Genomic DNA, 18,594 nt, shown 5'->3' on the forward strand with positions numbered 1-18,594 from the left:
ATAGACACGCCTTTAACAGGAGTTTATTGATTTATTAATGGATTGCGCAATTAATAATTTATGGAACTTAATATTAAGCATTTTTTGACACGAAGACAAACACTCGTTTTTTTATATGAATAGTTTATCGTTCTCATACTGTTCTCGCGAGTATCACTCTTAAGGTTGGGACACACATAACCGCACCGCGCCCGACACGGTCAGTCGGCCGTATGCTGGCCGTCATACGGTGAAAGAATTGCAGCGCAGTTTTCAACCTGCAAGTCCATACTTGTCCGCACCGACACCGGACCGTCGTGGCCGCACCGTGCCCGCACCGTCACCGATATGTGGAGTTTGTGAATTTTGACGGGCACGGTCTACGAGCGGCATCATATGTTGTTTACTGTTGCGTTCTTCTTTTTAAAACTATTTATGTAGTCTACACGTTCTATTTTATTGAATTATTTAGTATAGCCTACTAACTCTACATCCTGTGTTCGCGTACAAAATCATATTTATTGATAAAAGTAGGCTATTACATTTTTCTTACATTAGAGTAAACTAGTCATATTTTCTTATTGTGCATATTTTCTTATTTACAACAAATTTGAAAAACCATGTTGTACATTAAGTGATTTTAAACAACTAAATTCGAACTATTAAAAGGTCTATAAACATTTTTCATTAATTAAAAAATAACAAGCATGTAATTATTTGAGCAAAAATCTATTTTTTTTTTTTATGTTTTGAAGTTACTTGATAAAATTTATTCCGGTATTTTGTAAGAGTCATATTTAGAATGTCTCTATGACTTGTTTATTTATTATTCTTTTCACTTCAATAAAGTAAAAATAAAAATATTTTTTTTACAATAAGATTTTCAAACAAGAAAAACCCATGTTAAAATAAATAATAATAATACTAAAATAATTTATTTCCCCATAATAAACAAACTGAATATTACAAATAAATATTATTGCCAGAGCTTAGTAATAAATAAGACTATGACATAACGTATTTACAATAGCAGTAAATAACAAATAAAAAAAATGTTTTCTACTTACTTTATTTCTAATTTATGTACTTAGAGTAATCAAATATAAAAAGTAGGTTACATCCTTTTAGATTTTCTTTCTTTTCTTAAACCTAATAATTAGGCCAATAGATTTACAAAAATAAGGGGAATTTAGGTACCCATAAGAGGCTGTTCCTGTGTTGGGGATACTATATACAAAAAGGGTAAAAAATAAAAATAGCGGAATCGAGCAAGAATGAAATGATAAAAATTTGTTATTGTAACTTATGTAGTAAATAATTTACTATTACGTTTCAAGGTTTAAATTTAGTATAACTATTGTGCTGTATTTAAACAAAAAGGATTTATGCATGATTTACAATTCAAATATTAGGCTTTACACATGTAGCATTAAATATTATATTATAAATAATTATTTTATAATGTTCTAACTTTAAATATTATTATAACTTAGCAGACAAGACTAATCATACACTAATTTATTATCTTAAACATATACTCAATATCATTTTGACCAATCAACCATACTAAAATTTTTTAGAAAATATATTTATGTTTCTACTATTTTTGACTAATTCTGGCAATAAATTATTTGTCCTCGGAGCTATAAAAGAAATAATTTGTAAAATTTGTTTTTTGTATGTTCTCCAGTATATATTTCACAAATATTTACTATGTTTTACAAACTGTTATAAACGGGCTTGCAACATGGCAAAATCTCTGGCATCACACTATAGCTCTTGGGTTTAATACAAAAAACACCAAATACACTGTTTATAGTGTATTTGACCGAAATTCACTGCAATGAAAACACAATGAACAAGAATTATACATTATACATTAAACATTATAACCAAGATAATGATATTATTTACAAATTTTACATACTAGCTGATTGTACAAAGCTTTACTGTAGCATTGCAATGTATCATTCACCACAGCTATTTAATAAACATAACAACAATGAAATTAATAATTTTCTCAAGCAATACTTAATCTTCCAAATAGTTTTAAGTATCTGTCACTTTGAATTCAAAAGAAAAATGCTCTAGTACAGTGAGATTGTTGCGCTCGGACTGCATACGGACATGTGTGGCCTCACGGTAACCGAGCCGAGCCCGCACCGACAATCGGCGCCGACTCACGTGTCGGGCACGGTGCGGTGCGGTTATGTGTGTCCCAACCTTTATTGGTATAATTACTTTTATGCGCGAGTAATAATTCTTCATATCCATTCTTACTAGTTTCACGGCATATTTTATTACCTCACAAACTAACTAAATAACGGTTTGAAGATAATTGCATTTAGTAAGAACACATCTCCATTTCCATCATTGACAAATACATATTACCTTACTAACTTATATACTGTTTTGTATTAAATGTATGTTTTGAAAATATGCAAGTTGAATAAATAAAGAAAGTGTATTTGCAAAATTTAAACATAATTATAGGATAGGAATGGAAACTTTGTAACAAAAATAACAAGTTAAACAATCCAAAATGTATTTAAAAACTTTGAGATAAGAATATAAGTTGTGAATAAGTAACTAATGAATACTCACAAGAGCCTTGATGTAAGCCATTGTATGAGCTCAGGTCTTGCTGCACAGGAACTGATAGTAAGTGATATGTCCACAGCCGTTTTATAATAACCCGGCACCCTCGGGAGGGGCTGCTGTATCTGCTGGTCATCCCAGGCAACCTTGGACCGGACACGCCCAAATAATGATAATCTGATCACATGCAAATACAAAGAGAGAACATCCACCTTCAGTTTCATTATGTCAGAGAACACTAGGCCACTCTGCTAAGCTGCTTTGGTCACTTCCGTAGATGGAAGGTCACTTCATTTAGCTGACGCATTTCTTGGTAGAGTTTATAGAAATCTTCCTATTATAATTGTCCTTGTCATTTAATTCCAGACTTTCTTTCATTTTCTATTATTAATGGGCCTCGGTATCCATAATCAAACAACGTATGCATATAAGTATCCAATAAATTGGACCACGATAACTGCTGTATAATTCTTAATACTTAAAGTCCAAATTTGATAGAGATATAGTATTTCGTCATATATATAGAATGAATTTTTCAGTCAGTCTTAATGTATAAAGCGTTTGAAATTGCTGCCATTCGCGTTTTTGCAATAACTTGCCAATTGCCCAGTATACACTAAAATTACACATAAAAACTAAATTATATTAAATAACTTTTAATCATAACTTATACACATGTAAATTTAAATTTAATATCTCTTGAGATTTCAAGAAGGAGACCGATCCAAATTTGTGTAATGAATAGTTACATCTAAGTTATAATATATATGATAATAATACTTCATATATACTAAAAAAAGATTGTAGAAAAAACTAAATTGTAATTTGAATTCACTGGTCACTTGCAATAATTTGTATTCTTTTTTAATGTCTCAACATTGAATAAATATGATACAGCATAATTAAATATGCTTAAAACCAAATTTAATCGATTACCATTAAATCAAGTCCATATTTTGACAAAGGAAATTGTATGCTTAAAAAGATGTTTTCTAAGAGTTTGAATTAATGTAGTTTTTTAATATTTGAGTATTACGAAAGTATTTACCTTTAGAATTATCGTATCATTATTGTTATACGAATTAATCGACTAACGGAACTACTAGTCTAAGTATATTTACTTTGGTATTTCGATATTACTACATATAAACTGTAAGCAAGTAGAGATATTTAGACTTTATCATATATTTTGTGATATTTCAATAGTCTGGCATGAGTTTTATTAGGATTTTTAATACGTTTTGACTCTATTAATGGTTCTATAAACAAGATCATATTTAGTGATTGTCCTGATTAATGATAATGCTAATTACAGAATAATGATAATATTTATGACAGCTCATTTATTTCTGTGATTTCTCCGAAAAAAGATCCCGCAAAGCACAATTATTTTAGGATGATGTAATTCATAATTGCCTGGAAGATATACAAACACAAGTGTAATATTCAACCTGTCACTATTTTTACAACTAATAATTATATGGATCGTTCAAAAACCTGTGCGAAACCGGTTGATCACTAATTGAGGTGTTTGATCAGTTACTTATCAAGCTGTAGTTCGGTCATTTGGGTATCGTAACTGTCAAATTGTCATCGTAGTGAATAAAAAAATCAAGTGAATTCCATTTATAAAACAAAAGAGGATAGTTTGAAATTATACATCTGACGAAAGAACTTCCTTAATATAGTATTAGATTTAACTATATAGCTTTTATTGCTACTGAGAAAATATATAAGTTGTTACATTAGGTTACACCACACCGCGTAACAGGTTTCGCATAAACGGTTTGCAACATTTCACCGTCTACATTTGTTACTATGTCCGATAATATAATGTTATATGATTATACTTAGTTATTTAAAAATCCTGTTATTCTGTTATTTTGTAATTGCAATCATGGTTACCTATAAGACCAACGTAAACATTTTTCTAACGCTCAGCCGTATCTTGTTGACTAACATGACTATGATCAAACTTAATGTTGCTTATATAGCTTCATAAAAATTTCAAGTCAATATGTCAGTCTGTTGTGGATATATCGAATGGATAGACAAAAATGATATTTTCAGCCACTCGAGTGACGGTCTTCGCTAACGCCCAGCCAAGAACTACCATTGAACAATTATATTTACTGAATATTTGTTGTTTCGCCACATACATGCGTGAGTACATGCTAAACTTTTGCTGTAGCTTTGGACAACGGTTCTTTGTTGGTTGTTAATTACATAAAGAACGATCTATGTAATTTACAATTATATTCTAATAATGTATTTAGTAAATGTTGAAGTACTGCACAATCGAAAGTCATAATTGTTGCCACACTTCGACGACACTATTGTAGGGAATTAATACCTTTTTTTATTAATCCGTTAATCAAGTAAAACTAAAAAAAATTATGAAGTCTGCTAAAGTAATAAATACAAATGTACTCAAATTAGAATAGGAGTGAGTAAAGAGTCGTGTGGCAGTTATTACATGGAATACTGCCCACAGACTTAGCTATCTTCTTTTCCATATTCGAGGTAATCGATAAAATGATAAATTCCTTCGTTCAAGTCTTTTATACTCCCCCAAGGACTTGTTTAACTGTATCTTAAGTGCGTGGGTTCATTTGTTCTGCTTACTGCATGGAGTTTCACAAATGTTCATGATTCTCCAAGTGGTGGTATAAATAACAAATGCTGCTAATGAAAGAGTTAAAAATGTTGTTCGAGGTATTTTTACAATACCTAGGACTTTAGAAACCTATCGGTGAAGGGATGATAGCAAGGACGGAAAATATCCCCATCCGTAAATGACTCCAAGGAATAAAACCCTTTGATCGAGATTCAAACAATCCTTACCTAGATCAGCATTTTGAAATGGATTGCCAGAATACGAAATTTTCCAAGTGATCATTACTATCCTTAGGAATGCATATGATCACTTCCCATATAGATACATAGGTATTCCTTCCACACTCCTAAATTCAGGAATTAAGGAGACGACTCGTTATCGATTCAATGACACTCTGGCTTGGCATCGACAAGGTGACATACTTGTACAGTGAGAAGCTATGGCCTTCGGTCGAGATTGGAACTATCGCAGTAAACATCATTGAAGCTAGAGATACTTAATAAAACCTTGACATATTTGTAAATTAAGCCGATGACTACTCTGTTAGATTAAATGTCGAGCCTTTTAGACCGAGAAAATGTGAAGATCTCACAACTACTACTATTATTGAACCTGAGAGCCTTATTGGAAGGTATGGGCAATGTTGACACCTCTTCTTCTCAAGTATTTTATATAAAATATAAGCTATTATCTGTAGCAATTTAGTGTCGTAGGGATGGTTCAGAATGCTGCTAATATTATAAATGAATAGAAATCGAATAGTAAAAGATATGTATTTGCTATTGCCCCTCCCCGCCACCCCCACAAAATGAGTTCTGCTTATGTTTTAATATTTAATTCTAACCTCCCCTATAAGACCTATATTAAACCTGCGTTCAGTGGTAGTCAATTTATAATGTATATGTATCATAATATACTTTACTATTTAAAACAAACAACATTTATATATATATATATATATATATATATATATATATATATGTGCACTATTTAATTATCACAACTATGCAACTTATATTAGATACTCATCACATCCGTTGTAAAAAATACTAGTTGTATGTTTAATACAGTATTGAAGAGCTAATATGATTTAGGATAAATGTTCCATGATCACACATTTAGAACAATACAATGTATAGTAATCTTAAATACTAAATAATTTTGTTCTGCATCCTTAAACTTAATTTTCCAAATTTGTATGTGCCTGATGAAGAGGATAGATTACAATCCTCGAAACGCTGTACTTTGTTTACATAATAAAAAAATAAAATATAGCGATGGCAAATACCCGAATCCTATTCGTTCACAAATCCTTAATAACAATCCTTTAACAAAGAATTCACCATAACTAATAATACGTACAAGTACGAATTGCTAAACAAATGCGCAATAAAGACATGTAAGTTACTTTACCCGAGTTGATTCCTGATCTTGTAAGCACAGCTCAAGCAAATAATCAAAGTCAAGGAACAGAATAGACGATGTGAATGTTTATTGCCCAGTGAACTTTACTGCTCGGAATTCTGAACATCGCTAAGATAAATCTTGTGAAACTGTTCGCCGTTCTGCGATCAGTAAAGGAACAAATTTAATTTAATTATTTCGTGAATATATTAGTTTAAGGAACAGCGTAATCAACAGTTAGAAGCTAAATTTAGAGGAATAATGTTATTAAACTTATGACTATGCGTATGAGAGCTCTTGGGCTTAGATTGTTCCAGTCAGAAATATATATATTAATGTGAATACTAAAATTCGACGATTATTCTGTGATATTATTATAATGTATATACATTTTCGATAAATATTAACTAAAAAAAGTACTTGCTCCACCGGGACTTGAACCCGTATCTTCCACTTCCAATCACACTGTGTGTGAATAAATTGCATTTGTAAAATAAGTGGCCGATCCCATTTTTAGCCTTATTCTGTCCGTCCTAATGGGCAATGGCTATGCGAGAATATTACCGAGTAGAATATGGAAGAGATTTGGTATAGATACTGATAAAAAGTGTAACGGTCACAGACAAGATTTGTACTTGTGCTATTTATAATTCAGACCCAATACCACAGACAGCTTGGCAGCCGGCTTCCCCAAAATAATTTCATACTTGGCCGCTTCTGTACTTGCTTGCTGAGTGAGCATATTATTATTACACCACAGAGTCCCCACGTTCAAGAAATGCAACATACCTTTATAGCTGACAATGCCTTGACCTGTAAAATAAAGCCATTTTGTTGGTTGTCTACGAACAAAATTTCAGTGGGATACAGTGAAAACGCCTCTTACTACAGCTTAATATAGCACCACTTCACGTAAAAGGCTTTGCTTATGCTGCTTGCAACGTTTCAAATCTTAATAGTAATTTAGCTACCCAACATTCATTACCATTTTACAGCATAACATCTGATATTGTTAGATTAGGTTTCTTAAAACATTAAGTTATTCTGCGATTTTATCGACGAATTGACCTATTTAGACGTGTTCTGTAACGCTCAGCCCAATTCCAATTCCATAGAATAACATGCACCATAATGAAACTTGATATTGCATATACATAAAGTTTCATGCAAAATTTCAAGTCTATAGGTCAAATAGTTTTAAAGGTAATCTGCGGATAAACAGGCTTACAGAAATAAGAAGGTTTTCCACCCTCACGAGTCAATAATACTTCCTTTTTGGCTCTATCTTCATCTTCAAGTGTGCTTGATGAATTTTTATCCATTAGACTTGCTTTTTTTAATGAGATGCTGCAACAAAATGGTGTGGCCTTAGCCCAGTCACCATGTTTTGAAATTTGTAAAATTTCGCGAGTATAGACTTATACCAGTAGTGCCTAACGTACAAACTTTGGTACTGAGATTTTTTGTTCATTGTATCATTATACTGATCTGCATCAAAAACGGCCAAATATATACAAAAGTAGCATTTCTAAAAAAACATCGTAGACAAAATGACTTTAACCTAAAAAATACAACATGCTCAAAACTCTTCGACTGTAATAGATGGTACAAAAAAGTAGGTTCGTGTGTAATAGATATAGTATTGACGTACATTGTTGTATGGAATATTACAACTATAATTTGCAAAATTGTATTGAGGCTCTTGATATTAAACGATGCATGTATTTTGTTGTGTTGAGGAGTTTGATAGCAAAATAATTCATCAGTCATCTAATCTCCTTATCATCAAGTGGTACTAGTTGTTCTACGTTGTAAATAAATTTAGGTTTTTGGCATGATAACACCAGTAACAGTACTTTGATAACTCTTTTGTTCACCCACGTTTTGAATAAATAACACAAAATTTTCCAGAGTCCTATTTTAGTCCAAGTAAGATAAAGCTGACAAAGTACGTAACAGCTTAAACTCTTTTATAAAGTATGGATGCAAATATCATTGTTGTATCTAGATCTAGATCCTTCTAGATTCTTAAAATGGAGATTTCTCAGACTTTTAAATGTATGGATTCGTTTTCACGAAAATTTTAATACACTGGTTTTAAAATATTGTAATACAAAAAGCATAGCAACATTTTAGAAACTAATATTAAGAATAATACATATTTTTTTAATGTTGCCTTAGTTTCGAGGGAATACATTTAAAACTACGGAACAGTCAATATAAAGAATAATACAATTATTGATGCGTAGGTCACGTAAAGGGATTCACATGGCTTCAAAATGAGGTTATAATTAAATGGATAATGGCCCATTGATAACCAATGTTAAAATATAGCTACATAACGTTCTCTAAACATAACGTAACTATGGTAGGAAGGGCTACGTGAATGTCAATGTTCATTTCAGTTCTATCTAGTTTACCACAGCTCATTTATTTCTTAGTACATCCAGCAGACAGACAGAAAGAAGAAATTTTGCCAGCGTCCTGATTGAAGCTCAACCAAATAACAAATAGGGCCATGCGTCGTCATCAAACTCAATCTGTTTTTATGCAGAAATGAAAGGTCTTAAGCCAAATTGAATGTTTTTAGGTCAAACAGATATTCTGGAAACGGGTGACTAGACTAAAACTGAGCCGAATTTTATAGTTCCCTCCTGCATTAAGAAACCTGAAGTTAACTATGCAAAAATGAAGATAAGTGCAACATTTCAAGTCTATAACTAAATTAACAGCGGAAAATAAACAGACATACAGACTGATCCACGACATGATACCTATGACGTCACACCTCTTAGTAGTAGCAAAATGTAAATGATTTATAGCTCAGTTTGTTCTTAGAAAAACGTTACGCTTCGCTACCGCTCAGCTAAATTACATGGAGGGACATGCATCATCAAATTTGATTGTACTATATAGTAATGTGGTTTCATGTAGAACTCCAAGGCTATATGTCAACTCGCTCTCTGGATATTTTTCGAAAAACAGACATTTCACTAACGCTCAGCTACATTTCTTGGAGGGAAATGCATCATTAAATTTGATTGTACTATATAGTAATGTGGTTTCATGTAGAACTCCAAGGCTATATGTCAACTCGCTCTCTGGATATTTTTCGAAAAACAGACACTTCACTAACGCTCAGCTACATTTCTTGTAGGGAAATGCATCATTAAATTTGATTGTACTATATAGTAATGTGGTTTCATGTAGAACTCTAAGGCTATATGTCAATTCGTTCTCTGGATATTTTTCGACAAAACAGACACTTCACTAACGTTCAGCCAATAAAATAGTAACTTAGACAGATTAAGAGCCTCTGTGGACGAAGTATGTCGGGTTTTGAATAACCTTAAACAATCCCAGTTATAAAATATTACAGCGATCAGCTAAAATCTAATTTAATGGATAGTTTTGAAATGTGTAAAATTATGCTATTACTTAGGGGCCAGGCATAATTCCCTTCTGTTTTTCGGTCTGTTACCTGCCTATCTATTTGTCCGCATATCTATTTTCCACAGGATATATTCTTAGTAAGAATTGTGCTATTGCATCGAAATTTTGCATGTAACTTCATTTATACTTAACATCGTGTTTAATAGGGGTGCATATCCCTCTACGGTATTGGCTTTGTTACAGCGTATTTAACTACCCGTAGTCTATCTGCAGAAAGATTTCACCTGTAATGTCTAATTTTGCTTGAAACCTTATTTCTACATAAACAAGATTGAGCTCCCTTCACCAGCATGTCCACTCTTGGCAGAGTGTAATTGAAACTTATCACTTAGAGGGTTAGCTACATTACTCTTGACTCCGTCGAGGACTGACAACATTTTTCTCCCTGATTTTCTGTCTGTCCATCTGCCGCTGGATATATCAAGAATGAAGTAACGATAGAACTGAAATTTCCCATGTCCCTTTAGCGAAGCATACTAACCCAACACAAGTTCAGACGCCCTTTTACCTTCTTTAAAGTAGTAGATTTTATTTTTTGAGTTGTTCTAATCTTTAAATCAGCCCTAGCAGGTTAATTTATCAATTAACAATAAATATACCTGATTTATTTTTTATTAAAAAACTATTTCTTAAGTCCAGTATTCATTGAACAAGTTTAAATTTTACAACTTGAGCCAAAATAAGAATATTAAACCAACTAGAACAAGACCTATAATGTAGATGTTTCAAACTTTAAACCAGCGTAGTTTTTTTAAAAAGTGAACTCTTTGCGGTCCGATTTGCAGCATTGCACTGTACTAATAAAGATGTTTAATTTGATGTACTACTCGACCTATGCTCTCATTTAGGATTTTCTTCGGACTCCTTGCGTGCACGTGATCCCCTTGACATGAAATGTTAGTTACTTAAAAAAGTAGAAGGTGCAGTAATGATGTACCGAGTTTTATTGCTTTACCTGTAATAGTTCGAGAGTTGTGCGGGATATTTTTACACCCTGTAAATTTTGTGCTATTCTACAGTGTAGTATGTTTGAGAAAATTACCATTCTTGGAAGATTTTGGTTACATTTGAAATACTTTTGTATTTACAGCAATAATCATGGAAACTCCTTCTGGAGGAGAATACCCATTCATTTCTATGGTCACTCGAGTACAATATAATTTAGTTATAGTGTACTTTTTTAAGTAAATTTTCTTACTAGGTATCATATATATTTCAGTCAACCCCGTATTTTTAATACGAAGTGTCCAAGAATAAATATGTCAAGTCGAAAGTGATGGTATATGATGTGAAAAATTACTATAACATATATGTTGTAACAAATATTCGTGTTCATATGATACTCATACATAACGCATATTATATATAATTTATAACCTCAAAATAGGAGCGTCTCTTAAGGTACTCAAAAGCTTGGCCTAGGTTTTTTGGTAGCTTATCGTTCAGTATAAAGGCGGAAACATATCCGAATGTGTGTGCTGTTCGTGTAAATATTGAGTTGCAATATGATTTCGAAGGTCCATCTTTAGTGTATGAATAACACCTGAAAGCTTGGTAGTAAGTTCTGGGACACACTCTGTCTTTGTATTAAAAATATATTACAGCACATTTCATGAAATTCCTTTAGTTCTGATAGTTGATTCTTTAGTAGTACAACAAATGTGCAATTCAATACCTGGAGGGAAAACAGCTTATTAATATTTTATTTTCTATTTATATCTAGTAAATATCCTTAATATTAAAATGTGTTGAAAAAGGGTAATACAAAACTACGGAATAGCGGAAAATTTTGTTTAATTTAATTTACTGACTGAAGTGAACATACGGCGGGTGATTTGAATTGAGTTTGTACAAATTAAAAATGACGAGATTAGAGTTGATTGAGATTGATCCGGTTAGTACACTCTGTATCCGTAGGGGTAGGCGGCGGCGGCGTAGGGGTAGGCACCAGCGGCATAGGGGTAGGCGGCAGCGGCATAGGGGTAGGCACCAGCGGTGTAAGCGACGGCGGCGGGGGCGGCATAGGGGGCGGCGTAGGGGGCGGCTGCAAAACAAAACAAACATAGTTTTACTCATAAATTAACCACTCAATCTACTGGTTTACATATTTTAGTTATTGAATTACAAATTTACTTTCTACTGTCCTTATTATTGTGGAGTATTCACATAGTATTATAACGTCACAATAATAATGAACGTCAGATGGTAAATTTGTTATTCATTAATATTATGGACATTTCAGCGGTAGGAATATTAGTTTAATGCACGTACTAAATTGGTCATATAAATAAAACGTGTTGCATAGCTACATTAAGATATTTGGGATTCCTAAAAATCAACTGGATTCTAAAAATTAAAATATTTAGTGGCTATTTTTCACAGTAAATAATTTCATCAAAAGTTTAAACTCTCTAGGAAACTCTTTTTGAAACCTTTATCCGAATTACATATATTGTTATAATATTAAATCTTAATACATACTATAACTCAATGTGTATTGGATCTGTATTCTATTATAATTATTATGATAAATTATTCAATATATTATAAAAAATTTGCTAAAAACACATTTTCAAATAAAATACTATAGTATTCAAATAAAGTAATTTATCTAGAAAGTAATTAATGTATAATTATTAAAAACTAATTTTTTACATATTTAAGACGCAGAATGACGCAGGACACTGAATAATTAAATACTGAGCCCAATGTTGTATTTAAATATTGTATTCCAGAAAATTATAAAGTTATATAGTTTTTTTTTTCACAAAAGGCAGACATAAATATATTTTTAACTTTAAATGTAAATTGTGATGAATATGGATTACAATAGTTAGTTACTACTTTTGAATTATTTTACTGGTCTATATTAAATAAACCCTAATAATTTTAGGCACTTTTATTGCTAATGCTATTTTAGTAACACATACCACCATAGGCGAGATAGGTCTGCTTCTTGGTTCTGGCAGCCTCGTCTTCAGGAGCGGCCATGACGGCGGCAAGGGCCAGGAGAGCAACAAACTGAAAATAAATAAATAAATATATAAAACTCACGAGATCAGCGTGATTCAAATTTACACCAAATTGTGCTTGTAAAACTTTAAAGGCGGTCATTGGAGTGAGTAGAGCAATATTTCTATTTGCTGACAGAAAAACATAGTTGGATAGTAGAAATTGGAGGTAAAACATATTTTTTATTTATACATGTTGACGCTATTAAGTATATCTAATTAAGGGATAAATACGTTATTTTTTATCCGAAACACGTTAATTTTCAGCAGTCATAACTGATTTTTTTGTGAGTTACAAATTAATACTCATTCTTCAGCAAATACAAAGATCTTTGAGGGAACTTTAAGAACAATGAGGAGATTTATTTATTACTTCAGTGGTCTTTAATTTGGTGGTAAATCCACAAATGCTTAAAGAAAGAAAGCAGGATTGAAATAGACTTTTTCTATCTATAAAGGCTTTACTAGCATTTTACGTAATTAAAAGTGAATAAAATTTTAATGCAAGCAATATTGCTTGGTATTTTTGACATACATCTAAATTGTATAGGTTGTATGTCATTATGGCTATTTCATTGTTTTTGAAGATATGTTATTATTTCAGTGTATAATCATAATGTTAAGTTTCTAAGCTCGGAAAGTTAAGATTAGAATACATAATTTGGAATTATTTTACATGGTTTTCTATATTTTATACAACGAACTATACAGTATGTAATACAAAGACTCGTATAATATTTATTTTAGTTTTTTAATATTATTTAAATGAGTGATTTTGATACAGAAATTCTATTTGAAAGGTAAGTTTTAATAATGTAGGTGTTATGCTGCAAAATTTAACTCTGTGTTAAGTACATACAACTAGCATTGGCGTGTGCGTTGTGATTCGATCGAGTAAGGAGAGGGCGTAACCTGGCTGGTGTTTATTGTTGCTATCCAATATTCCGTGTCGTGTAAAGGTTACATTGTTGTGGAATAAATACTTCAAATTTGTTTCATATATTGGCATGTATTGTAGTCAAGTTATAGAGAAATTCATTTAAGTAAAGTGAGAAATAAGTTATGACCGCAAAAAATGTTTTGTACAAATATATTTGCCTGTATAATTCTGTATGAATCTATTTATAAGGAATAGTGCAGTTTTAATGTGACAAGCATTTAATTTAAAAAATTTGCATTAGTATTTTTTAACGATACCAGTGTATCAGTCTGCAAATGAAAAACTAACGGCAAGTATTAAATATTAAAGTATTAAATCAGTTTATTTATGGAAAACATAACAGATTTTTGTTTTAGAATGAGAGCTAATGTTCCGAAAAAATACTATTAAATATAAATTGAATTCTAACACAGAATACAATTTTATTTTCACTTTATTCACGAAAAAATGTAGTATAATGTATGAGTATATTAGTACTTTCATTTATAAATAACAGTTTTGTAAAAAGCAACACAATGATACTTTTAAGTAAAACTTCATTCTTAGAGCCCTGGAAAAATATTTTTAAGCTGCAGCTAGTATAGAACGAAATAATAAACTAAAAAATACGAGTATATTGCAATAAAGAGTTTAAAACATTTTTGAGACAAAAACTACTTTTTATAAAAAGTTCCAAAATAAATTAAAATGGCTTGCGATACTTACCATAACCTTAGCGACCATGGTTGGAGATAGCTAGTGACTCTGGAGTGCACGAACTGATGCCCCGAACAACAAGGGCGCCAGTTATATACCCTGTGGTGTGCAGGGGAGGAGGCGCGCCATTGGCCGGCTGATGTTCCCAAGCGGCGATGCACGGGCCGGGCCGGGCCTGACCTTGGTTATTGGGTGTGTCCCTGACATTCGTAGGAGGCCCAGTCGTTGTCCTGTACTTGCATATGTTAAATATGTAAAATTTTTATAATCACCAAAAAGGAGAATTTTGATTGTCTATGACAATATGTATGGGCAATAGTTAAAAGTATCAGTAAACTGTTTTTGAACTTGTGTTATATTTCGTTGTGGAAAATGTAACATCTTCACCTGTTAAGTAAAACTTCCTTTATCATCAAACACTAGCTGCTTGAAGCGGGACATGTTTTCTTTACCTCCATCTCCCATGTTTTTGATTATTTGGTTGCGAATCGCTGTCTTACAGAGAAGTATGGTTATATTTTTGAGTTATTGGTATATATAACAGCCGGAAACTGTGACCAAATAACACATATCGAGTTTTAATATATGAGTTTTGCTAATATATCGAATTCTCATGATAGTAATTTATTTAAAATCAGCATCACATATAATATTGTATAATTTATTTATTAAGGCTAAGTAACTGGATATTTTTCCAATTACTTAGTATTTTTCTAAATTTATACATCAATTTCTGCATAGCTCCTTTATACTAAGATATAGATTTGCTAGTATAAAAGTACTATGTTTATGAACGTCATGTTTTGAAATTCATCTATTGTACGGTTCATCTTCAAAATTAACCAAAAAAAGTACTTAAAAATAAAATAAAATCAAAGTACTTTAGGTAACATGAGTTCGCATGCTTGGAGATCTCTGTAAAGTACTCAATTCTGTTCCATTCTCTCTGTTAGTATGAGAATCATGTCAATGTGAATTTAGATATAGACAATGTCTTCGCAATGTTATTTCTCACATAGGTATTCCTAAAGAAGGAATAGGAAGCAAAAATCAATGGCTAGTTGTATTTCGTCCACAATTACGTTGGGTGTTCGTCTGAAAACAGAATGGACGTTTACAATGAGTTTTATTTGTAGGTGGTGCAAACTAGAACGTTTTCTCCTTATTTTTCTCTGGTTCCCAGCTGTTCCAAATTTATTAAACTTTGTTTTTAATGAAATTTTATTTTTTTATCATAAAATTAATTAGTATTAGCCATGAATTGGCTGCAGGAGAGAGTGATTTGAGTTTCAGTTCTTTGGAGGTTTTCGTGTTTAAGGTGGTTTTAGATTAGAATGTGTTGTAGTTCTGACTCATCCCACGTCACAGCTATCTTTTCTATAACACGGAGTTTCTGAAAGGATGCCTTTAATTATAAAGGAACGTAATTTAGCTTAAGGAAGTATGATTTAGTAGTCCAACAAACACGTTATTGTTATGGGACGCATTTAACTACTCGATACTGCATGGTTAATGATCCCATTATCGTATTATTAACGTACACGTCATATCGTATTGACATATATATCGTATCCTATTAACGTACAGGACATATGGTATTAACGTACACGTCCTGTCCCATTGATGAGTCAATGCATCGCTACAATCAGTATGTTGTGGAGGTGCGGTTGGTAATTGATTGGTTATATTGTTGTAGTTTAATCCTTAGAGGCCTTTATGACACCTGATTTGAAATGCAGAAAAATATAAAATATTTATTTATACTTTTCCACTGGAAATTATTAATATAAACATGATTTATTAGAAGAAAAATATCATTTCCTTCGTTTGAAGGTCTACTTTGTTTATCACTATCTTCGTTTAACATTCATTAACTTAAAAATTAAAGCTTTATGATTAGATCTCAAAGTTTTGAGATCAAAGTTGCATTAAGACTTTTAAAACTCCAACAGACAACAATATCAAGATTGGAAGTAAGATTGTTGTTGAATGATAAATCAACATGGCGTTTGCTATGTTAAGAAAGTCTGCTTCTGCCTCGAAGCTGTTTGCCATTAATTATGTACACTATTTACCCTATGTTTACACAAAACTTATGAGCTTGTTTAACGTTCAAAATTTAATTTTATACTCAAATGTCTATAAAAAGAAAGCTCCAGATTGCGCCAGAATATTTTTGTCTCTTCAGTGAGTATTTATAATTATGAACACAAAAAGGTCCCTTTCACATTGACAAATTTTTTAGGTTACATTCCTTCTTGTAACAGTTATTTTCTATAACATAGTACATAGTGTGTAGAAAAAAATGCATAATTGCCACCAAAAGAAATAAAGTGTGTTTGCTAAAGAATCTTGGAGCAATTGGAAAATTCCAACTAGTAGATAGTAAAACAATACTTTTCCAGTATAATTTATTTTTAGGAATATTTATTTGGAAACCAAGGGTTTCGTAGTTAAAAGGCTCCACAAATAGTTGTATATATAGTAATATTTAATCTTTACAAATATTTTTAGTATCCTCAAATATTTCCAAATTTTATATTTGGATATTTACATCATATGGAATTTAATATCAATTATAATAAAAAAATAACGTATATATTTATTTTTGGAGTAGCTCGACAGTACACCATTTGTATTAGAAAGGCCTCGTCCTAAAAATTAATTATATTGGCAAAGTTTTGTTTAGTATCTACTAGTTGAATATGTTGGACAAGTTAAAATTTAAAATAATATCGATTTCAAGGTTAATCACTTTAATTAATATACAAACTATAACTTATATTTTGTATATTTATATTGGCCGGCTTTGCTCTTGTCATAGCATCTAACAATGCAACTATCTAAGAGTACTTCATTAAGAAAAATGGAAACGTGTTAAATTCCTAAAATAATAAATTTTGTTCTTATAAATATGAATATTTTTTACAATACTTAAAGCATACATAGCAGCTTTAAATATATTATGAACATAATTTGTATGACACAATTTTCTATTCTTCGACCCTATTTTTATTTTAAACCATTACATTCAATTATATAAAAATTCATAAAAACAACTAAAACATCATTTAATAGAACTTTTTAACCACGTAACCGATATTATAATTCCATTTATTATAACTATACATGTTTTCAAGTAGTCGACACGTTCTATAGTAGTAGTATGTATATGATATATTTTAATAAATATATTCTCCGCTGATGTATGACAGTACATTATTAAAAACTACTTTACAACTCTTAACTCACTCTGTTAAGTTAAATCGTAACACATTTCATCTTTGTTATGCGTATTAATAATAATTGTTGTTTTAGCCTTTCGATGATTTTATTAAATAATATTAAATTTTTATTTAGTGACTGTCAACTAACTGACAAACACAAGGTATATTGTCTTCTGGGTAGGCGCAAGTAGGTTCAAATTAATATCTAGCAAGTTGTTATTAAAACAATCATTGGAAGGTCGAAGTATGTGCCTTGCGATATACCGTATTTTATGTGCAAACATTTATTTATTATTTATCCATGCTTATTTATATGTTTGTTGGTAATATCAAATTTTTAGTAATTTGACACTTGACACCCATAATTTAATTGAGAAAAACACATAAATACCATCCATCACAAATACCAAAAGTAACAGTAAGTAAAAAGTTATTAAAATACATAAGTAATCGTGAGACATTTAACAAGGATGTTGGTTGGTGACAAGGGCATAAATGCAAATCGTTCTGTCATTTAAAAGTCAAGGGCCTCGGTGATCAGTAGCGTAGGTCCCGGCAACATTTCAGCCGCTGCCGGGCGGCTAAACCTGCACGGACCGGTGTCAGCTGATCGAGTCACATCCGATCATAGCTTACATAACCTCAACCTTGGCAGTCAAGTTGGCCGCT

The 18,594-nt window shown here is 31.6% G+C and overlaps 1 protein-coding gene across 1 annotated transcript; it reads right to left on the minus strand.

The window, feature by feature from the left end:
* Positions 1–11,828: 11,828 nt before the first annotated feature.
* Positions 11,829–14,864, minus strand: LOC124367877 (cuticle protein 5.1-like). The gene is made up of 3 exons (XM_046825058.1): positions 14,708–14,864; positions 12,982–13,072; positions 11,829–12,095 (listed from the first exon to the last, which is right to left on the minus strand). The coding sequence occupies exons 1-3, from the start codon at positions 14,723–14,725 to the stop codon at positions 11,947–11,949; spliced, it is 258 nt and encodes an 85-aa protein (XP_046681014.1). The 5' UTR covers positions 14,726–14,864; the 3' UTR covers positions 11,829–11,946.
* Positions 14,865–18,594: the final 3,730 nt, after the last annotated feature.

This window comes from Homalodisca vitripennis, chromosome 8 (assembly GCF_021130785.1).
Source record: "Homalodisca vitripennis isolate AUS2020 chromosome 8, UT_GWSS_2.1, whole genome shotgun sequence".
NCBI lineage: Eukaryota > Metazoa > Arthropoda > Insecta > Hemiptera > Cicadellidae > Homalodisca > Homalodisca vitripennis.